This window comes from Neolamprologus multifasciatus, chromosome 17 (genome assembly GCF_963576455.1).
Source record: "Neolamprologus multifasciatus chromosome 17, fNeoMul1.2, whole genome shotgun sequence".
NCBI classification, from domain to species: Eukaryota; Metazoa; Chordata; class Actinopteri; order Cichliformes; family Cichlidae; genus Neolamprologus; species Neolamprologus multifasciatus.
Window position 1 is genome coordinate 17,075,302 of NC_140455.1, and position 20,108 is coordinate 17,095,409.

The following is a 20,108-nucleotide window of genomic DNA, read 5'->3' on the forward strand; positions in this document are numbered from 1 at the left end:
CTAAACATAGAGAACCTCAGACCAGATGGCATGGCTGGAAACCCGAGCGCTTTGCTTTCGTGTTGGACATTAGGAGGGATGCTACGCAAGCAGTGGAAGGCGTGACGGACAAAACCACTACTACCATGTTTTGGAGCTCTTTCTCTTTTCTCTTTTTTCCCTCCCGCCTCCGGACAGGCAAACAAAAGTCTGCAGCAGGGGGTCGTTATTTAATAGAGTAGAATTAAAACCGAGACAAAAACAGACACAACACCCACCTCGGCTGGTTTGTCTCAATTCTGTTTTCATGACTGGCTTTTAAATTATCATATTAATCTGCCTAAGTAAAGGTTAAGAAGGTGAAAGAATAACACCTAACAAAAATATTTTATTTTATTGGCACGCCTCAGTGACGTGCAGAAAAGTAAAAAACACTGAAATTTTTAACAAAGCAAGAGTAAAACAACCACAACTGGTAGAAGAAACCAAGTTTACTGGCCGGGAACCAAACACAACAAGGAGCACTCACATGTGTCATTAGATCTGACTCTGAATTGAAGTGAAGTTGTGGTGTCTTGTGTTTCCTCTTTTAAAATGAAGGGATGTGGGAGGAGTGCAGAGCAGATCGAGTGAGTAAGTTCATCCATCTAATTATATATGCAGCCTTATGGCTTCTGCTGCTACCATGAGGCGGTGATGATGGCAGTGACCGGCATATGATGTCAACAGGAGGGCTTAACCTTATTTATAAGGCTTTGCAAACCTTCAGGAGCAGAAACACTCCGGCAGACGCCGACAAACCTTCCTCTCTCTTCAGAGGAACACCTCTAATGACAAGAGGAGTGAGGAAATTTTGATTTTCTTTACAACTCCTCATTGGATTCGTAATCAGAAGAATCAGAAGAAGACAGGAACTCTAAAACTGGTGAGTACAAAATGCAAAACAATTAATTGTTTTCATATGTGCACAGAAGGACGGAGACGACTTTGAACAGAGTAAAGAAACCAAGATGTTGGGTTTGTGCTTCTGCAGAGTAGTCCTTCATAGAAAGAAAATTCTGTCTTATCCACCACATTTCTGAACAGCAAATTGAGAACAGGGTTAGAGTTGAAGTTACGTTAATGTCCAAATCTTTGTACAGAACTATAGAATAGCTTCTAACAGAAAATAATATAATGAAAAAATGTATTTATGACACTTATTTAGAAATGTATTATAAGCTAACATCTTCATATTTATTCACAGATCCATCCATTTTTAAACATATGACTAAAACTAAATGTAATCCTGCTCCTACCTGTAAATCTAGACGAATGACCAGGTGGATGTTACATTTATTTGAAAGAGATGGTTCTGATGGCAAATTATCCTGGTCCAAAGAGAACAAAGCATAATAAAAAACAATTAAAATTTGACCCAGAACCAATAACACTGATTATTGCCCCTGAGCCGGTCTGATAGGGTCAAGATTGGGTCTTTAAGAACTGAGAGAACCTGTTTGGACAAAGTTTTGAGTGTGTTGGCATGCTGAGGTGCCGTTTAAAGGACAAAAGACTGTACTGTACTTACACAGAAATTTGAAACACTTAAATATTAGCATGGTTATTGTGTTTATTGGTGACTTTATTACATCCATGTAGCTTTTTTTGATTTATTTTTCTAAGTACAAAAATGTGACACTGAGCATAGTAGGGACAATGGAGCATGTGTGCTTCATAACAGCTACCAGTCTGAATAGACTAGACAGCTAGTAACTACCAACTATATATGAAGTATAAATGTGGTCTGTGTGAGGAAGAAGTAGTGGTCATTTTGTGTATGAACATCTGTCAGAAATCATAGCTCGTAATAAAGCAATATCTGATTTTACAAAACATGGCAGAAAGATAATGCAGGGTTTTTGTGTTCATTGAGAAGACATGCTGTCACCATCAGTTTAAACTATAAAATAGCTGTTAAATACAACAAGGATTTAAAATGATCCACCACTAAAGGAAAGACTGAAGGGAGTGGATTTTTTTTCTACTGTGCTCCCGTCACAGTTCCACAGAGACTCGTGTCCTTTCTCATCCTGTGAATCAGAAAAAAAGAACATTTTTTTAGCTTTTCTCCGAAGATGACTCGTATCCGGTTCTCATGTTATGCTTTTCCTGTCAGATTATTTATGTTTTACTGCACAACACTCCACTGTATGTGAATTCCAGGGAAAACCTGGTTTGAAACTAAAGGTGACTGGCACATGAGTCAAAGATATATTATTCCACTTCTGAGAAACTTGGAGTTTATTTTCTTACTTATTAACATTTTCAGACTTCCCACCAACCAGTAACCATAGCACAGAGGAGAAACTTTCATATTACGACTGCATAATTCTGTTTCTATAAGATCTCTTTTACCAGTGATGAGAAGTTTGAATTGCCTATGTGCATGTTTTATACTGTCTACAGATACCTCATCAAAAGATTTTCTGTTAGCTTGCATGCTGCGGTCTCAGAACAGCTTCAATTCTTTTTTTATTTTTTTTATTTGACTCATCTCTATTACTTATGTATTTGCGATATGCTTTTTTATCACTTTGAATGAGAAAAAAGGTTAAAAAATTCTGGTTTTCCCCAAAAAAGAAAAAGCCTTTAGCTCATTAGCCTGTAGTTGTTATTTTCTGGCATTAACTATTAATGAAAACTTAAATGTTGTGAAAGTGTTTTGGTGTTTTTCAGCGTGGTATTTCAAATGAAAAGTGAAGAGTCTTCTTTTAAATTATTTGGTTTTCATACTTAGGTCAAGGACAGAAGAAAAGAAAAAAAATAACCTCATCATTTAATTTCTGAAGCGGAGTTTTGAAATCTGAGCGTTGTGCCATCACCATCTTGACTACAAAAATGTGGATGTGATGAGATGTGTTGGTCTGTTTGTAAAACAGACCATTCATTGGCTAACAATTTGTCATTAGCCAATGAGCATCCACCATTTTGAAAATTGGTATGACCAAGATCTATAAAATAGATTTTATTTTTTGTTCAGTATGATCCAAACTGAGTGACAGTCCTTAAGCTTAGTAAGGTTCTAAGTCAGAGCTCTTTTCCTTATATATTGTACTTTGACAGGACCAGAAGTCTTTTTGCAGTGTTATGACCAACATAAACGTGGAGACTGACTCAAAAGTTTAGAAAAAAAAACAGGTTATATTTTGCTACTGTTAAAATAGTTGGTACCGCAAACACAATAAAGAGAAAAACTAGTATGCCTCTCCAAAGTCAGCCTGAGCTATGTCTTTATCCACACCTCACCAGGTGTGGTTAACAAGCTTTATAGTTTAAGACAGATAGACAATAATATAACAGAGAAAACCCCAACAATCATCTGCCCCAACCAATTGGGGAGCATACTAGCGACCAACTACAAATGGAGCCACTACTACAAAACTACTACAAAAGCCATTTCTACACAATAATCTCAACAAGAGTGGCTCAGCACCACAAAGTGTTATTTCCATTACCTGGCCAACAGGACTCACAAGTGATCCAACAAAAGTAGCTAGATTATCCACAGCACTAAAGGTAATAGCACAAAGCAATCACCTCATTATTTAGCATCCATCAACACTGGTGTACTAGATCTATACACATGGCTACAATTACATACTATATGCTAATTCAACATAATGCCCACCTGCTTCAGCCATAGGACCATAAATAATGCGTGGTCTCAACCTGATCTCTATTTCCTGCAGAGTTCAGTGCCACTGGTTTACTTTGAGCAACTCCCAAATACACCATCAACAAAAAAACTTTACCTACCTACTCAGTGGAGTGGAGTACCAGGCTCAAGGAAACTTTAAACGAAAACTTGAGAGCAGGCAGCAGACCAGAGATGTAGTCTACCAAACTCTGAAGCATACCCCAGGAAAACCACCAAACATGATAAACTTAAACAATAAAGGAAAACAACAAACAAGTGCTTTGATGCCTGAAACATATCGACTAATGAGAGTTTGCTCAATCACAGTGAACACTGTAACCATCACTCACCCACTAAAAAAAAAACACATTTTTTTTAATCTTATATCCAAAATATCCAATAAAAATATCCAAAATAGAGTCTAAAATATCCTGGATGAGCCCCCATCTTATGTTATGATATAAAAATGCCGCAACATAAACATAAGTACTGACATCAAAGTTTCAAAAAGCATAGGTTTTATTTTACATTTGCTAAAATAGTTTGTATTGCAAAGAGCATAAAGAGAAAAACTGGTGTGTCTCTCCAAAGTCTGTATCAGACATGTCTTTATCAACACCTCAATGGTCAATTCAGCCCAGGCAACACCTGCAGACTCTTGCACAGCCACTGCAAAAAGAATAGGGGTTTCAGAGGGGTGTAACAGCAACCACAGCGTTCACCATCTGGTAGAATAGAAAGCAGGTTAAAGGCATTTCTGCAGAGGCTTTACGTTTCTGACCTAGAAGCTGTGTTCATTCTTTATGCTCTTTGTGGTTTTTAGTGAGGTTGTTATCTCATGTCTCTGTGGTGCTCATGATCGATCACCACACTGCATCACTAATGAGTTTGTTTTAATGAATTCTTAAGGTTTTTTGGGTTGTTTTTCTTTGTTTTCTCACCAAATTTTTACAGTTAGCCTGTTTTCTGTTTTGTGGGGTTAGCTTGTTCGCTCCTGGATCCTAATGTCTGAGAATTGCCGATAGTGATTCATCCTTCCTGTAATCCATACTAAATACAAGCAGGTGGTCCTGTTATCATAGACATATTCACAGACAGCACAGTTTGGTACTAAAGACTGCTTTAGAGAGTCAAATACCTTCAGTGTCTCCCTTTAAATGCTAATCTAATCACAAGCCTAAACCCATAAAGACTGTTTAGCAAGTCAAAACTGCTCAAACCCACTTTCTGTCCTCTCCATATTCTAATCCAGTTTGCTGGCAGTGCAGCACTAACCATAATCAGATCTAATTGAGTTTAGGGACTTGATTGCCTTGGTGGGATCCAAGAGTGACACACCAGCAGATTATGCACACCCATGTGGGGACATCTGCAAAAGTCACCCTAAGAGCCTGAGAGGCAGACAACAGGCGCCTTCCCCTGGTCTCTCCATGATGCTGGTGTTCGGAGCTCTATGCTGCTCTAACATTCATCCTGCTGAGAGTTAATGCCAGAGAACTGCAGGAATGACTTCTGCTGAGCGTTGCTCTTCCTCTTCAGTTACTTGTGCTGACGTATGATATCGTTTTTTTAAGTTGCTGGCTCCTGGTGGGAGTTTAGATGACACATCAGTGAAAACAGGCAGTTGGCTTTGAGTAATAAAGCCAACTGAGGAACACTGCTCTCTTTGCTTACAACATTACCACTGCAGACTTCGTTCAAGCCTTTCTATCATTCACAGAACCACACAGACTACACCCATGCCATGTATTTTTATAAAACAGCACAACTCTGTAAAAACTATAAGAACTTATCAGTCCCGACACATACGAAACTATCCTGCATAAACTTTACATTAGTGCAGAGGAGTCATTATAAAAATATACACTATGCAAGAAACAAAAGCTTAACTTCACTTAATGTCTTTAGAATATTTCAGGATCCAGCTGTTACATAACGACAAAGAAAGTGGCAGTCTAGGGGATTATTAAAACCAACTGTGGAGGCTACTCGTGCCCAGTTAAACAGCTAACAAACAGCAGCAACCCCACGGACATCCAGCAGGCAGGAAAAATAACTGAAAAAGAAGCAATTGCATTTTTTCACAAGGTTTATTCAAAAAAATTTAAAATGTAGATGATATAGAATAAATATTCTACCATAATTTCAATCTGATTAAAATCACTCTGTAGGGGTACTTTATGTAAAAAAAAAAAAAAAAAAATGAGGAAAATTTCAACCTTCAACACAAGGGGGCAGATTTACCCAGTGTGGTTACACAACCCAACTACCTGTATATTCTTCTTTGTACGTTAAAAATTATTTTATTGCTCTTAATAGATGGCTGATACCAGATCTAATTTTCTAGATTGTTTTTCTACAAGCGCATATCATCCAAATATAATAGCAACATAGTAACGCTAATGATAATATTGATTGTTGAATGGAAATAGTTAAACATATCTATGTAGTTTAAAGTAGTAAAAGAGTGTGTTGCTTATTTGAGTCTGTTGCACTTGTTCTTGTGATTTAAGTGTTGCTATCAGTTTGTGGAGAGTGGCTAGCTCTAACAGTGCTAGTCGCAGCAGCCTTTTTTCTTTTTTACGTCACCAGGTTATTTATTAGCTTACTACAAAACAGTCTTCATACCAAGTCATTACTGTGCATGTGTTGTTTGTAATAATAAAATAGTAAATGTCAAAAATATCATAGATAATGAATAGTAAAATAGTAACATTTTATGGAGCTTTTATGGAGTCTGACATCACTGGCGGGTGGTGTTGACAGGTGTTTCTGGGTTGCAGTCCTGGTTACTGGTGGGTGGTGTAACATTACAGCTGGTGTTGTGCATTAATAACATATGAATAAGTTTGATTGAGTTATTTTTGTGCCGCTGTGTAATGTCGTGCAGCTGACTGGAACGAGTGTGTGTTTGTGATTATTCCACCTTGAAGTGAGGCATGAACACTCCTGTGAACAAGAGTTGGCCTCACACTCTGAACAGACGTGATGGCACTTGCGCGATGGTAGCTGTAAGACTCGCCCTAAATCACAAAGGAGTTTTCGCTGTGAGGAATGGAGGCCGCGGGGAAGGGTGATGGATGAAGATGAGTGAGCGATGAAGAGACCAGGAGTAGTCGCTACCTCTCCCTCGCTCAGGGGTGGCCTTCCCCTCGCTCTCATTTTGACCTCTGGCTTACCTCCTCCTCCTCGTGGCCCCGTCCTCGCTCAGCGGTGACATGTTTGACCGGAGGAATTCAGGAATGTACAGTTTGTATTTGGATGGACAGAAACTCTCAGCCTCCCACCCTCTTGTTTTACTCTCATTCACTTTATACAACCCACGCCCACCACAGGAACACATGCTCCACCACCGTGGTCCAACCACAAACAGTAATTCCTTGACTATGAGAGCTGCTGCAGACAGATTCCCAGAGTTTTCTACTCCCCACCCCGACCTCATGACCAGCTGACACGATTGGAAATTCACTGCGTGCTTATCAGAGTTTGGGTGGAAGGAAGTTATTTTAAAGAGACAGGAGAGCCACTGGGCTGCACCAAGGCCTGGTGTGAGATAAAGAAGGATTACTTTGAGCTGTGAACCATACAAAGCTACTCTAGCAGAGTCCAAATGTTTCCTCAGTGTTGTGGCAGGTTTTCTGTTGAGCATCTCCTTAGACACCCCTCACCTGACCGTGTTGTGACGACTTATAGGAGACGCAGGGGCTCTCAGGAGGGAGTCAGGGCCGTGGATGGGGGTGCACACCAACAGTACATGGCTTTGTGTGTAGAATTGTTTTCAAAAGCAGAGAGGCAGGGGAGGCGGGGCGCCGTCACACAGATTAAAAGCGGACATTTGTTTTGTGTATGTGGTGCTCTGCCAAAACCCAGCAATTTTCTGTGAATGTAAAACAGCTTTCCTGGCTCAGACCCCACAGGCTGCTTGCTGCCAGGAAAATACTTTTTCTTTCTTGTACCTGTTTACATGCAGGTAAAGTGGCTTTCACAGGCCAAAAGCACATGAGAGCTTTCTTTCCAGCCTCTGGAGGAGGAGGAGGGACATGGACAGGTCGTGTTCCCGCCACAGACCTACGGCATTCCTCTGTTTGTCCTCTGGTGTAAAGAGGATCTGCTGGACTTCGTGTTCCTGAATCAGCTCCAACCAGAGGAGCTCATAAACTGGAAGGAACTCGACTAATTTGCAGACAAACTGTGGGGAAAACGACTCCCCTGATTCCCTCTGGCATTAATCATTCACCATCAAATGTTGACTTGTTTTATACTGCGAGCAGTGACTCTGGAGGGAACAATGGATTCTGTTTATGATCACTAATGAATGAAAAGCACAGCAGAAAGCTCTGTTGCATCACCGCGTCCAGGGCTCATGTTGGCAGCCTGCAGGTTTAACAAATAATGTGTTCATTGTGTGCTTCTCATGTTCATACAGTGACCTTTACAGTGAAGCTGCTATTTCTGGGTAAAAATCAAGGATGCATCAATAGACCACAGTCGCCAAGCCAAAATGTTTGAGATAATTGGGTAAATTGAAAACACAGCCTGACTCAACTGCACCAGTTGCCTTAGACTCAGAGTCCGTGCTGCAGGGAAGCCCTGATAAATATCTATATGTGCATGAAGGAGGAGCGCAGCTCTTCTGAAACTCCAGGAGGCTGTCAGTAATGTTAGCTAAACATTTTCAGAGCGCACGGTGGGCTAATCTTCACCTTTCATGCTGCTCTTTACGCTTAGAGGAGCTGATGAAGGCTCAGGTTAGCTGGTACACAGACAGCCAGCCAAGACAGAGTCTGCATGTAACTCAAGGAGGGTCCAGCTAGGATGTTTTAGCTTTATTTATTCATATCTGTTTGGCTGGACAAGAGAAGAAACATCTAAGAGAGAAGGAGGAGGAAGGAGTGCAGGACAAACATCAGGAGTTACAGAAACCAGCATCCATTTACTTTTCTGGCACATGCTCAGTGAGGTGTTTGTTGTGCAGAGAGCCTGAACACTGTCAAGTATTAGGCCATCTGTAAACAGGTCAGCATGGATGCTTCTGTCTCCAAAAAACAATCTAGTGGAGGCTAAAATGCTAACATTGAGATGTGAAAATGAAGCTTAGAAACCCCTGTGTTTTATCACAGTGGCTTCATGCAGTTTGGATGTCGACTTTAGAGAACTCACTATTATACCTCTCGCACATGGATTGATCAGCTGATGGTCCAAATGCATCTCTGAGATCTTATCTGGATGTTTTCCTCTTTCTTATTGACATGACTTTCAGATATCGGTCATCTGCTGTAGAAAGTCTTTTAGGCCTCACACTCTTTTTTTTGCCCTTCACTTGTCCAGTTTCCTCCCTTTTTTAACTGACACTTCACACCGTGCTGAGATATGCTAGGTTTTTAGCTAACAGCTCTTTGGGAATCACCTTGTTTATGCAAAAATACAATTTTATGTCAAACTGTGTTATCGTTGGCATTTTTCACAGATTCAGCTAAAGAAATGGGAAGAAACACTGTTTTTCTGATGCTAGTAACAACGAGCCTCAAGATACAATTTTAAATCTGTTCTTTGCTAAGTTGTCTGTGCTATGTAGACACAACACTGGTTTATCCATTTAGTTAGGAGTCTTTTTATGCTTGAATTAGCCATAGGTCAGAGTTAATGGGCTTAACAACAACAACAACAAAAATAATTCCTCTGAAAATGGTCAGTACAAGGACTGGACTTGAAATGAGTCGAAAAGCAGCCAGAGTCCAAAGAAGAACCGTGAAAGCCTGGGGAAGTAATGCTAAAGAAAATTTAAAAAAAAGAAAAGAAATACACAAAGTCTGGCTCAAGGAAATAAAAAGAAATGAGGGGTGGCTTAAGACTTTTGCACAGTAGTGTAGATCCTGTGGTTTTGATGCTGTTGGTGGATTCATGCTACAATGAAGGATAATTTATAAACTGTAATTATATCTAAGTGGAACTCCTGTTTGGGAATCGGTGCTAACATTCCTGAAGAGAAAGCCAAGAAATGTTTGTGTGCACTCAGACGTCAGTTGGCTGAAACGTCAGTAACATCAATCTCCTGTCTATTGTTTCTAATCATGCTTCGAACCTGGCATTTCCATGGCGCTGGGTTAAAAAAAAACTTGTACAATTGCACATAAATCTCAGCTTCAAACATGCGAAATGTCGATGCCACATGCTTGAGTAAACATTTTTTCCCACCAGTGATTTCCCCGCCGCAGAGATAAGACCCGCTGAGTGTGCACTGGGCTGCGTTTTTCTGTGAGATCTGGTCTTAATTGTGGGAAGCGACAGCTGGAACACATTGCTGATATTTCAACGAGTGTCAGTCAGAGCGGGGAAGGGCGATGGCGCTGCTGCCCGCCGTGTTTGTCTGACTTACTCTTGTTTGCTCTCACATATGTGGGGGTTAACTTAGGAAACTTGGGGGCTCCACTTGAAGCCAGAAGGTTGATGTATAGATTTGTATTCTGATCATCTAATGTTTACATACTGAGTAAAACAGGTCTGTTAGTTTTCTCAGCGATCAGAACATTTATCTGTTTCACTGCAAAACTGCACTGTTAATGTATTTCATAGATTAAATGTTTGTTTTTGTTTTTTTAAAAAGCAGCAGTTAAAAGTATAAATTCAGCTTACATCAGGTGTGTTATGCACATTTCTCGGACAAAATTAAATAAAACATGTAAATACTTTTGCAAGACATCGTTACTTAAAGCTGTTTTAAACAAATATGACGTTCAATCCACAAACTATAAAGAATTTCTTCTGCTGTCAGGATGACGTGCCGCGTGTTTTAGCTGTAACTCCTCTGCCAAACCTTCAATAGAATTCAAAGTTCATTACTTCATTTTGGCTCATCAGATTTGAAAAATAAAAACCTACCATGTCTAAAAAAACAAAGAAATTGCTAATATGTCACAAATATTAACAGTTTTAATGGCTTGTCTTAAAGGTTGTTGTTAGAGCTTGAGTGGCAGTGTAGCCAATTCTCAGACTAGCTTAATGAGGTCATAATGTCTAAACATCATAAAAAAAAACTCTAATTCAACTAACTTAGGTTGTTAATACAATGTGGGACATGTATTTTGAAACATCAGTTTAAACTTCACTCTTGTGTTGCTTTAGCTCTTGTGCATGTCCCAAAATCTTAGAAGCTCACAGACCTCATGAGAGGTCGGCCTCTCACCTGAGTGCTGGCCAGGTGTGGTGGATGGAGCTTCACCTTGCATACCAGGCTGCATAGCTCAGGGATTAGCGCACTGTTCTTGTAAACCAGGGGTCGTGAGTTCAAATCTCATTGGAGGCTAGCATTATGGAAAGTGTACACTCGGCAGACTATGATTCACACTGTTTCCTGGGTCAAAATCCTCTGTGGCTCCTTTATTTTTAACCTTGGTGACGCTTCGAAATGGAGTCTAGAAACTGCTAGGTGGCTATGTCCATCTTTCACATACAGTCTATCCATGGAGTTACTATGAGTATTTTTTTTTAACATCATGATGGAAACCAGCTGCTTCAGTAGGCTTTAAAATACAGAAGTGTATTGTTTCCAGAGTGTAAGTCTCATATTTGCATGCTAGCTTTCTCCCGACTTAAATCTGATCTGTTGTAATTAAACTGAATCATTTCTGTCAGCAGCTCCGTCCCCACATGTTGATCTCTACACCTGATTACAGGAATCTGATCTAATCTGATCTAATCATGTTCAATACGACTCAGCTGGAAACATTCCTCATGTGTGAGGATCAAACAGCCTCAGACCACCAAGACTGTCATCGCTCTTATGTAAGCTCTCCTCCCGCACGGCGTATGGAGCTAATGCAGAGCTACACTAGATCTGAACTAGACAGAATCTGAACTTTTCCAGGATTTTTATCTTTATTTTACGTAACTTTAAGGTTGTTAAACTTCCCTTTTCTACTCTTAAGAACAAGTTAGCCCATGAAATATTAGAATTAAAAGTTAATGAATTTTACAGTGAAATGTTATCAAAATGTATATAATTTAATTACATCCCATTTGCAAATTAAGATAGATGAAAGTACAGTTTTGCATACTTGTTAACGGAGACTCTATAGCGTCTCATTCACAACAATATGAAACAATAATGGACCGCTCGACTTTCTTCATAGTTTCAAAATGTCCTGATCTGCAGTGCCTTCATACACGTGATTTGTTTTCTGTGCACGTCCTCGCTGCACTGACAGGTAAGGGCTGAACCTGCCAGACCTCATCACCCTCCTTCGATTTTGTCCTCAGAGGCATCGTACCTAAGACAAACCACCTTACTCCTCGAGTCTAAAGGCCAGTGATGGCTCACGGTCGCTGCTGACACCCGCTGTCAGAGTGCATCGCTCACAAACCATCACCAAGTTTAGGCACAGCGGCGCTGCCATCGCCTGATATCACAGACTTCACCTTTGGTTTTACTGAACTGAATATTGAGATTTAAAAAAGAATTACAGTCGAGCTGTGATCAGCACTGACGAAAAGAAATTAAAAAAAAAAATACATGTTCTGCTTTCAGTTTTTCTGACTGGCTGCCCCTCACATGTGGAAGAACATGTGGTGGGCTCATGTGCCTCTGATGACCTGACAAAGATATTCCTGCTATGATGTCATACAGAAAACCGGGTGCTATTAAGAGCTTTGTGAGGGGTTGACATGATTTTTTTTATTATTTAATTAAAAAAATTAATCATTTAGTGATTAAATGATGCAGAGTAGGGTGTGGGCTGATTTTCCACTAAAATCCAAAAGGTGTGATGCTTATTTTCTCAGTGTGCAACACATTAGCTTACATTAGACACAGAATATAAAATGTGTTTAAATGTCATTCATGTTTTTTACATCTCAACAATATCCTTGTTGTGATGATTTAGACCTTGATAACTGTGCAGTAACAGTGTGAAAGGCTGACATGCAGCTGCAGGAATGACTGACTTTATTAAGTATGTGCTGCCGTCTGTGGCCTCAGACTCTGTGCTGTTGGCACTAACTGACCTCCGTAGCTCCAGCTGTGGTTCTTGCTTTTGTTGCTGCTTGAGCGCCACCTTCCTGCCATGTTTCCTCCTCTGCTCCCCTCCCTGAAGGAGGCGGGAGGAGGTCCTCCTCTCTGTTAACAAGTCCTCCCCTTTCCCGTCTCTGACCTGCAGCAGCTCTCAGGCAGCATGCAACAAATGCTCCCATCAGAGCGACCTGCAGCACTGCAGTCGGGCTCACCTTTAATCGCTGGAGCTGCAGCTGGATGACCTCCCTGCTCACTCTATGAGGAGGCTTTAAACTGGGAACAAACCAAAGAGGAGCTGCTGGATGAGTTTTGGCTTGTCAGGATTGCTTTTTTCCCCTAAAGGTGTCATCACCTGGATTTTCTCCTGAGACAGTTTGAGAAAGGACTCGTTTTCTGTGTTTTTCTGTTTCTGTGCTGCTGTGGGAACGTAAGTTTCCTGTGAACCTTTCTTCTCGTGTTTGGGTTAAACTACTGTTTGGTGAAATGAGAAAGATGACTTTCTTGTTTCTTCTCTTTGCAGAAATAATGTTCTTCTCCAGGACGGTCCTGCAGCAGTGGTGCTTTGCTGTCTTCTTGCTCTGCTCTCCGGTGCCGCACTTTGGACGGCCGATTGATGCCCTGAGCAGCAGAATGTAAGTCTGGATTTCATTTTTGAGTCTTTTCATGTGTGTCCAGCAGCTCGCCTCATCACGGTGGGTGAGCTGCAGGCTGGAAAATGTGCTCGTTTGTGTTTAGTTAGCCTTCGCCCACCTGTATGTTTACCCAGAGCAGAGACCATCTCGGTGCGATAAACCCCTCCGACCTCCCTCGCTGTCCTCTCAGAGCGTTTGGAGTGAGTTGGATGAATAATGCTGATGTTCGGCTCGGCTTAGGACCAAACCAAACCTGCTCAGCTGTTTGATGCCAAGCAGAATAAATGCTCCTTCACGCTGCTTGGCCAGAATTTTAAACACACTTCAGGAGCTTTTTTTCCACATTGGAAAGATCATATCGCTGAGATGGTTTTTGGATGTAAGCGTTAGGAGGATGCTCTGAGCCGACGCTGAAGGAGGAGGAGGAGAGCGGAGTGATTCAGAGCGCCGGGTTTTCCTTAACGGGCTCCAGACGTTTCCCTTGCCGTGTGTGATATGTACCTAATGGGATTTTTGGGGGGACGGGGTTCACGCTACCTGGGTGGAAAGAAAAACAAGAGCGCAGTGAAGAGATCAAAAATCAGCCAGCGGTGGGAGCTATTGACCTCTGACCCTGTTTTCCGTAGACTTGATTGTAGTTCAGTATGTTTTCTTTAATATTAACAAAATAAGTCCAGACGCTTTTCTTTGCAAGCTCCTTTGACTACGATGACCTGGATGACTGAGAACCTTCACAGACAAAAAAATATAAATTTTCATGGTTTTTCATGTTTAATTTGTGCTTCTCAGGCTGTCAAACGTGAACTTTTGGTATTCATGAAGCAGTTTTATGAAAGATATGTCTCATTTTTTCTGTTAAGGAGTTACACGTTAACAAATGAATGATTGCACATTAATTTGTTTAAAGGTATTTCAAATCTTTAAAACTTAAAACTATTTTGTTTTTACATCACCGGGTCAACATAATGACCTCTCGTTGTTGATTTTAGAGATATTAACAAAGTCAAACTGGAGCTTTTCTTTCTTGTAATACTGTTTTGAATCAGGAGATGGCGCCGAGATTAAATTTAAACTTTAACTGTTAAATTGGTCACCAAGTAAAAGCAAAAACTATTGGTGAAGCCAGAGCGCGACTAAAAAGGGAGAACATGTCTCAGCTAGCGCTGCCCCCTAGTGGTGACAATTTTAGTTTAAAAAAAAGTCCCTTTAAATCTGAAGCCAATAACAATCATAATAATAAAAATAATGATAATAATAATAATAACAATGACTGTCAGGATTTTGTGGTATTCTTCATTTTTTTCTGGGTGTCTTGGTGTGGTTGTTTTTGGGCTAATGCAGGAATAATTCTAGTGTTTTATTTGCCGGACAAAAATTTCTTTTAAAAGGGGCTGTAACATCAAAAACATTCATCAGAATCAGTGCCGCCCGGTACTGTCAGCCATCAGGGCCGTGAATCATCTCATCATCGCTGGAACGCTGCCACTGCAGGATGTCCCGGCCTGTTTTCCCGCTCCTCCTCCTCTCTGTGGAGTGTTTGATGTGACTGTTATTAAAGGTAAAACAGAACCAGATCGGCTTTCAAAGGCGGCGATTTACAGGAAATATCTGTATGCATATAAACACAAGCTGCTGTTGAGGCCGCCTGTGTGTTCTGCTCTGGATATTTTTATTATTCAGCAGGAAAAGCTGAATGAGAAGCAGCAGCTCAGTCATCAGGCTTCACTTACTCAGTTTGCTGTATGAAGCAGGGGGTGGAGGAGGGCATCACGGGAACCTCCGGTATCTCCTGCTGAAGCTGTTTGTGTGCTCACACACCTGAAGTGTCTGGGCGGCGTTGGCGCTCAGCAGTGTGCAGCCTCCGACCTGTGTCCGCTGCTCTGTTAGTCTCAGAGACTCGCAGTAAAGCAACATTGCGGCGAAGCCTGAATCCCTCACAGCTTTGTAGATCTTTGATTTATAAAACTTAACAAGTTTCAGCATTTTTGAGATTATAGATATATATACAGATATATATACAGATATACCTCTGTGCTGTAACAGGGGATCCACCCCCGAACTGAGACCGCAGGAAGCCTAACCTGCGTCACCGTGTAACTCTAACTCTACGTTGCTGCAACAGATTTTTTGCCACAGTTTTTGAATCAGTGAGAGAATAAAAGTCAGTGCATCAGTATGAAGAGTAATTATCATAGCCTCAGTATAAGGACTCACACATGTCAGCATAGTCCTGCATGGAGCTCACAGGAGGTGCTGCAGTGGATGTGAGGTCAAAAACCTGAGGGACAAAACAAGAGAAAGCAAGAGTCATAGATAAAAGCGCTGTATGAATGTGTGTGTGTGTGTGTGTGTGTGTGTGTCTGTCTTCGAGTGGTATGATGATCAGCTGAGTGGAAACAGGTCCATCTACCCTTACGCACCATGGAAAGCATAAATCCTGGTGTCAGTCAACTTGTAAACCTAAATCAGCTGTTACCCCGTGTTGCGTCACAGCAGCCCACAATCACTGTGATTCGTCTTGAAAAAAGTGGATGAACTTTAGGAGAGAAACTTAACTAGTGTTGTGGAGGTGAACTTGTATAGGCTCTGCTTGGATTCAGCAAGTTGGTGGTTTGATTAAACCAGCATGAAACTGCTTGTTAAAAATATAAGATGGATCAAATTTTAAGCTTAAGATGTTTTAAGATGAAAGTTGAGTTAAACGGGTGAGTTTTAAATATGTGCTCCCTGGTACAGGTGTTATGAAGGAGGAAGTTATCCACGGACACACCGTGTTAGGCTGGAAACTCACTGCTGGAGCCTCTGCTGGATGTCAGAGGAACTCCAGCTTCATTTTTTAAGCCTTCATTCTTCAAACTGTGGAGTTTTAACTGTGGCGCTGCTGCAGTTGACACTAAACGATCGTAACTCTCGTGGTGTTTTTGCTGACTTGAGGACTGAACTCCTCTGATGGGTTTTCAGCTAAAATCAGAGTCGATAGATTTATTATGACTCACTTTTTCAGTGTGGAGGAATGTGCAGCTTCATTTCAGAATCACAGCAGCTTTTTTTTCCTCCACCACATTTAATTGGCACGAAGTGTTTGTGGCAGCAGTTTTTGTAATCCATCAAGGGTCTGAGTGCCACGAATGTGCCGGTTAACATCCACGCTGATGAAGAGTGAAAGCGTTGGCTGCGCTCATGTTCATCTAAAAGGAGAGAAAACCCTCCTGGACCTCCTCGCAGGGCGGGGATCTTCTGTATCACTTTTAAAAGGCTTGGAAAGCAACGGCACGGCTGTGGTTTGATGAATCAGGTCATTTCTCTGCATGGATGCAACAGCGCTGTCCAAAAACAACTGGAGAGGAAAGACAGCAGTGAAACCTGTGTTCAAGAAATGCCGTCGAATTTATAGGGAAGAATTTAAAGGAGAAGAAGGATACGGTTTCTCCGGCTGCTCCATTTCAAACTGTTTGCCTGTGCTGCCCTCTGCTGGTCAGTCAGGTCAACACTAAAATGCCAAAAGTATGTGGACAACAGGGAGAAACCCAAAATAATGCACATGTGTTTAGCTTCGTCAATAAGCCTGTAAAAACAAATATTAGACCAAATTTTTCAACAATAAAAATATTATTTTATTTTGCATGGTTCAGTTTGAAGTGCTTCCTGTGGTGTAGATGGTAACACTTTTGATTCCAGCCTGAGTCACAGGGTGTTTTTATTTAAGTAGAAACCTGCAGAGATGAGCTCTGAAACATTTAAAAGGGCGTTGTTGTTTTTGTTTGATTGAAAATCTTTTAGAACGATGAAAAGCTTCATGTAAACAAACCTTCTCTCTTTCTTCTGTTCAGGAAACGCTCGGTGAGTCACGCTCAGCTGATGCACGACAAAGGCCGGATGATGATGGAACATGAGCGTGTTTTACTCCTGAAGGCGCTTTTGGACGAAGTCCACACGGCAGAGATCCGTGACCTCCCCATGCGGACCACAGGGGGAGGCGGGAGCAGCAGCGACGCCGGAGTCGGGATGCCGGGGGTCGGCCTGGGAATCAACCTCAGCACCACCGGCAGCACCCTGCACTCCAAACCCCCCGGAGGCACCAAGAACCTCCCCATCAGCTTCCGGCTGGAGGAGGAGGAGGGCACCAACCTGCCACAGGAGACCAACAAGTCGCAGACATACAAAGACGGCGTGAATAAAGTGTCGGGCAAAAAGAAGAAGAAATCGAGGGCTGGGAAGAGGAGGGAAGGGGAAAAGAGGAAGAGGAGGGCACGCTCTTTGGGGTGGAGGCTGGAGGATGAACTGGGTAGCGGACTCCTCCTGGAGTGGAGGTCTCTGCTCGGCCTCCAGAGGGCGCTGCATTAAAACGCCGTCAGTCTCTGACGAAGGTGAGTCCAAACAGCTGACCTGGTTTTCAGAACACGTGTGTGCCGCGTTAAAGCCGCAGATACTGCAGAGTGCACTGACTGTGAGCTGTGTCAGTGTTGTGGAGCTGAGATGATGATGATGTCTGAAAAATAGGGCGGACAGTTAGAGGTCTGTGAATAAACCCTGATTCACCTGTTTTTCTCTGTCTCTGTGTTGCAGAAACCTTTGGACGGCTGGAGTGGACTCCTAAATGCTCACATTACAGACTCTGTAACTGTGATTGTTTGGAAAGAAATTGGAAAATATTTATTGTGTGTAAATATTCTAAATATAGCAGAGTAGATAGCAGAATATGATAAGAAAATAAACCTTATTGACGCTCCGCAGGGCGACAGATTTTACTCTTTGTGAATCCTTGCTTTTCCCTTTTTTAAATTCCAATTATGTTCAGTTTTTTTGCATTAATTTATTTTGTCTGAATGGTGTATTTATTTTGTAAATGTATCGAGGTGCTGCTGACCTTCTATATTTTTGTACCATAATGCACTTTAGATATATAAATATAAATATATATACCATTAATTTTGCTCATTGACTTGTGTTTGTGGGTGATTGAAATGAAGAAAAACGACGGTTGTCTCTCTGTGTTACCTTTCTGTCGGTCTGTCCAAGGGTCCAGTTTTGTTTTGTTTCTCTGCTGCTGTTTGTTCGATTGTTTTCAGTTTGTTGTCTTCGAACCGCTCTGCTTCTCACGGCCAAACTTCACATGTGTACATAAACCAAACACGGCTCCATATTGTTGTTTTTGGCACTTGCACTGAGATAAACAGCCTGTACTGAATGGATTAAACATTTGACAGTATCTTTCTCTCAGCCTCTCGTATCTTTGTTTCATTATTGCTAACACTTACCATTTTTCTCCACACCCACACTGAACAGCTCTATCTAATAAGTGGTTCATTGTGAGTGTGGAGGAAAAATCATTCCTACCTGTGGTGGATTAAACTTTAAACTCCTCCTTATGACTCATGGACTGTTTTTTACCTGTAATATCTTGTCTATACTGTAAATAGTATTCTTCAACTTGGAATACTTCATTTTAATTTTACATCTCAGTTTAGTTAAGTTTTTATGTACATAACAAGTGGTTGACGAGCATATATGACCAATAGTTCACATCACTCCCCAATGTGCCTTACAAACTTTTTTTTAATGAATAACCATAGACAATGACAATATAGCTATGTAATACAGTTAGCATCATTCCCTGATCCCTGCTTGCCGAGGCAGACCCACTGAGGTTTTGGGATTAGGGTCTTATGTCAGACTACTGATTGTCCCATGTGGACAGTTGTTAAACAGCTAACAGATCATCTGAAGAGGAACGACTTATTTCAAGAGTTTCAGTCAGGTTTCAGAGCTCATTACAGGAACTGATTTAGCGAAGGTTACAAATGATCTTCTTATGGTCTCTGACATTGGCCTCATCTCTGTGCTTGTCCTGCTAGACCTCAGTGCAGCATTCAATACTGTCATGATCCTGGGTCATTTTGACCCAGCATTTTATGTTTCCTTCGGATTTCATCTTGTGTTTTGTGTTAATTCTGATTTTGTATTAGTTTAGGGTTGAACCTGGAGTTTAGTGTGTTATCAGCCCTACCTGTGTCTGTCCTCTGTGCGCTGTTCGTGTCCCCGTGTTTGTGTTGTAAAACAGTCTGTCTTCTTCTTCTTCTTCTTCTGTCAAGTTTAATGGCAGCTTGCATCCAAAACTGTTGCATTACTGCCATCTCCTGGCTTTTAATCGTCCATCACTCCTGAATCCTCAGATCCTCTTGATGAGACCAGTATTTCTCAAAAAACGAAAAACCACCACTTTGCCTTCACCATGACTTAACTTATCAACCACTTGTTCAAAAGTAAGTTCCCTTCCACCACCCATTTCACCCCACATCACCCTCCTGTGACTTGCAAACTTCCTACAACTAAGGAGCACATGCTCAACCGTCTCCATATCATTGCACCCATCACACAACCCAGTCGGAGGTTTTCCTATCCTAAAAAAAGTACCATTTAAAAAGCAGTGGCCTGTTCGTATTCTACTGATAATAGCCTCCTCCTGTCTCTTTAATCCGCTACTCCTCTTAGCTTCTATTGTGTTTTGCACCCTTTATAAATGTCTTCCTTTTGTTTCATTATCCCATGCCATTTGCCAGAAGTTCTTACTTTCTGTCCAAACTACACTTTTCCCTTCAGATTTTGACAGTGGTATCTGTACATCTATATCGACTCTAAAACAGTCTGTGTGTTTCCTGTTTTACTTTGAAGGTTTGTGTCTCGTCTGGTGAATTAGGTTCAGCTGTGTTCACTGCACACAGAAAACTACAGAAAGCTGTTAGCATGCTATCTGGCACTGCACTCCTGTCAGCACTTTCAGAGTTATAGACCATTTATCACACATACTGGA

General features: G+C 41.3%; 1 protein-coding gene and 1 long non-coding RNA gene across 6 annotated transcripts; one reads left to right on the plus strand and one right to left on the minus strand.

Moving 5' to 3' along the window:
- The first annotated feature begins 536 nt into the window (after positions 1-536).
- On the plus strand, positions 537-17,641 carry pthlha (parathyroid hormone-like hormone a). 2 transcript variants are annotated; one of them, XM_085138514.1, is made up of 3 exons: positions 537-904; positions 13,186-13,297; positions 17,128-17,641. In XM_085138514.1, the coding sequence occupies exons 2-3, from the start codon at positions 13,191-13,193 to the stop codon at positions 17,639-17,641; spliced, it is 621 nt and encodes a 206-aa protein (XP_084994640.1). In that variant the 5' UTR covers positions 537-904; positions 13,186-13,190. The 2 variants fall into 2 exon arrangements, with proteins under 2 accessions (XP_084994640.1, XP_084994639.1); XM_085138513.1 differs by lacking the exon at positions 537-904 and adding an exon at positions 12,963-13,092.
- On the minus strand, positions 12,159-19,412 carry LOC146499212 (uncharacterized). 4 transcript variants are annotated; one of them, XR_014870310.1, is made up of 3 exons: positions 18,296-18,409; positions 17,106-17,786; positions 12,159-17,025 (listed from the first exon to the last, which is right to left on the minus strand). It is a non-coding gene; the product is annotated as an uncharacterized LOC146499212 (long non-coding RNA). The 4 variants fall into 4 exon arrangements; XR_014870309.1 differs by having other exon boundaries at positions 12,159-14,843; positions 15,028-17,786; XR_014870311.1 differs by lacking the exon at positions 18,296-18,409 and adding an exon at positions 19,305-19,412 and having other exon boundaries at positions 12,159-17,786.
- Positions 19,413-20,108: the final 696 nt, after the last annotated feature.

Coding starts and splice junctions, on each gene's coding strand:
- pthlha (XM_085138514.1), top strand. CDS start 13,191: ATGTTCTTCTCCAGGACGGTCCTGCAGCAGTGGTGCTTTGCTGTCTTC. Junction 13,298..17,127: donor GATGCCCTGAGCAGCAGAAT/GTAAGTCTGGAT, acceptor TCTTCTGTTCAG/GAAACGCTCGGTGAGTCACG.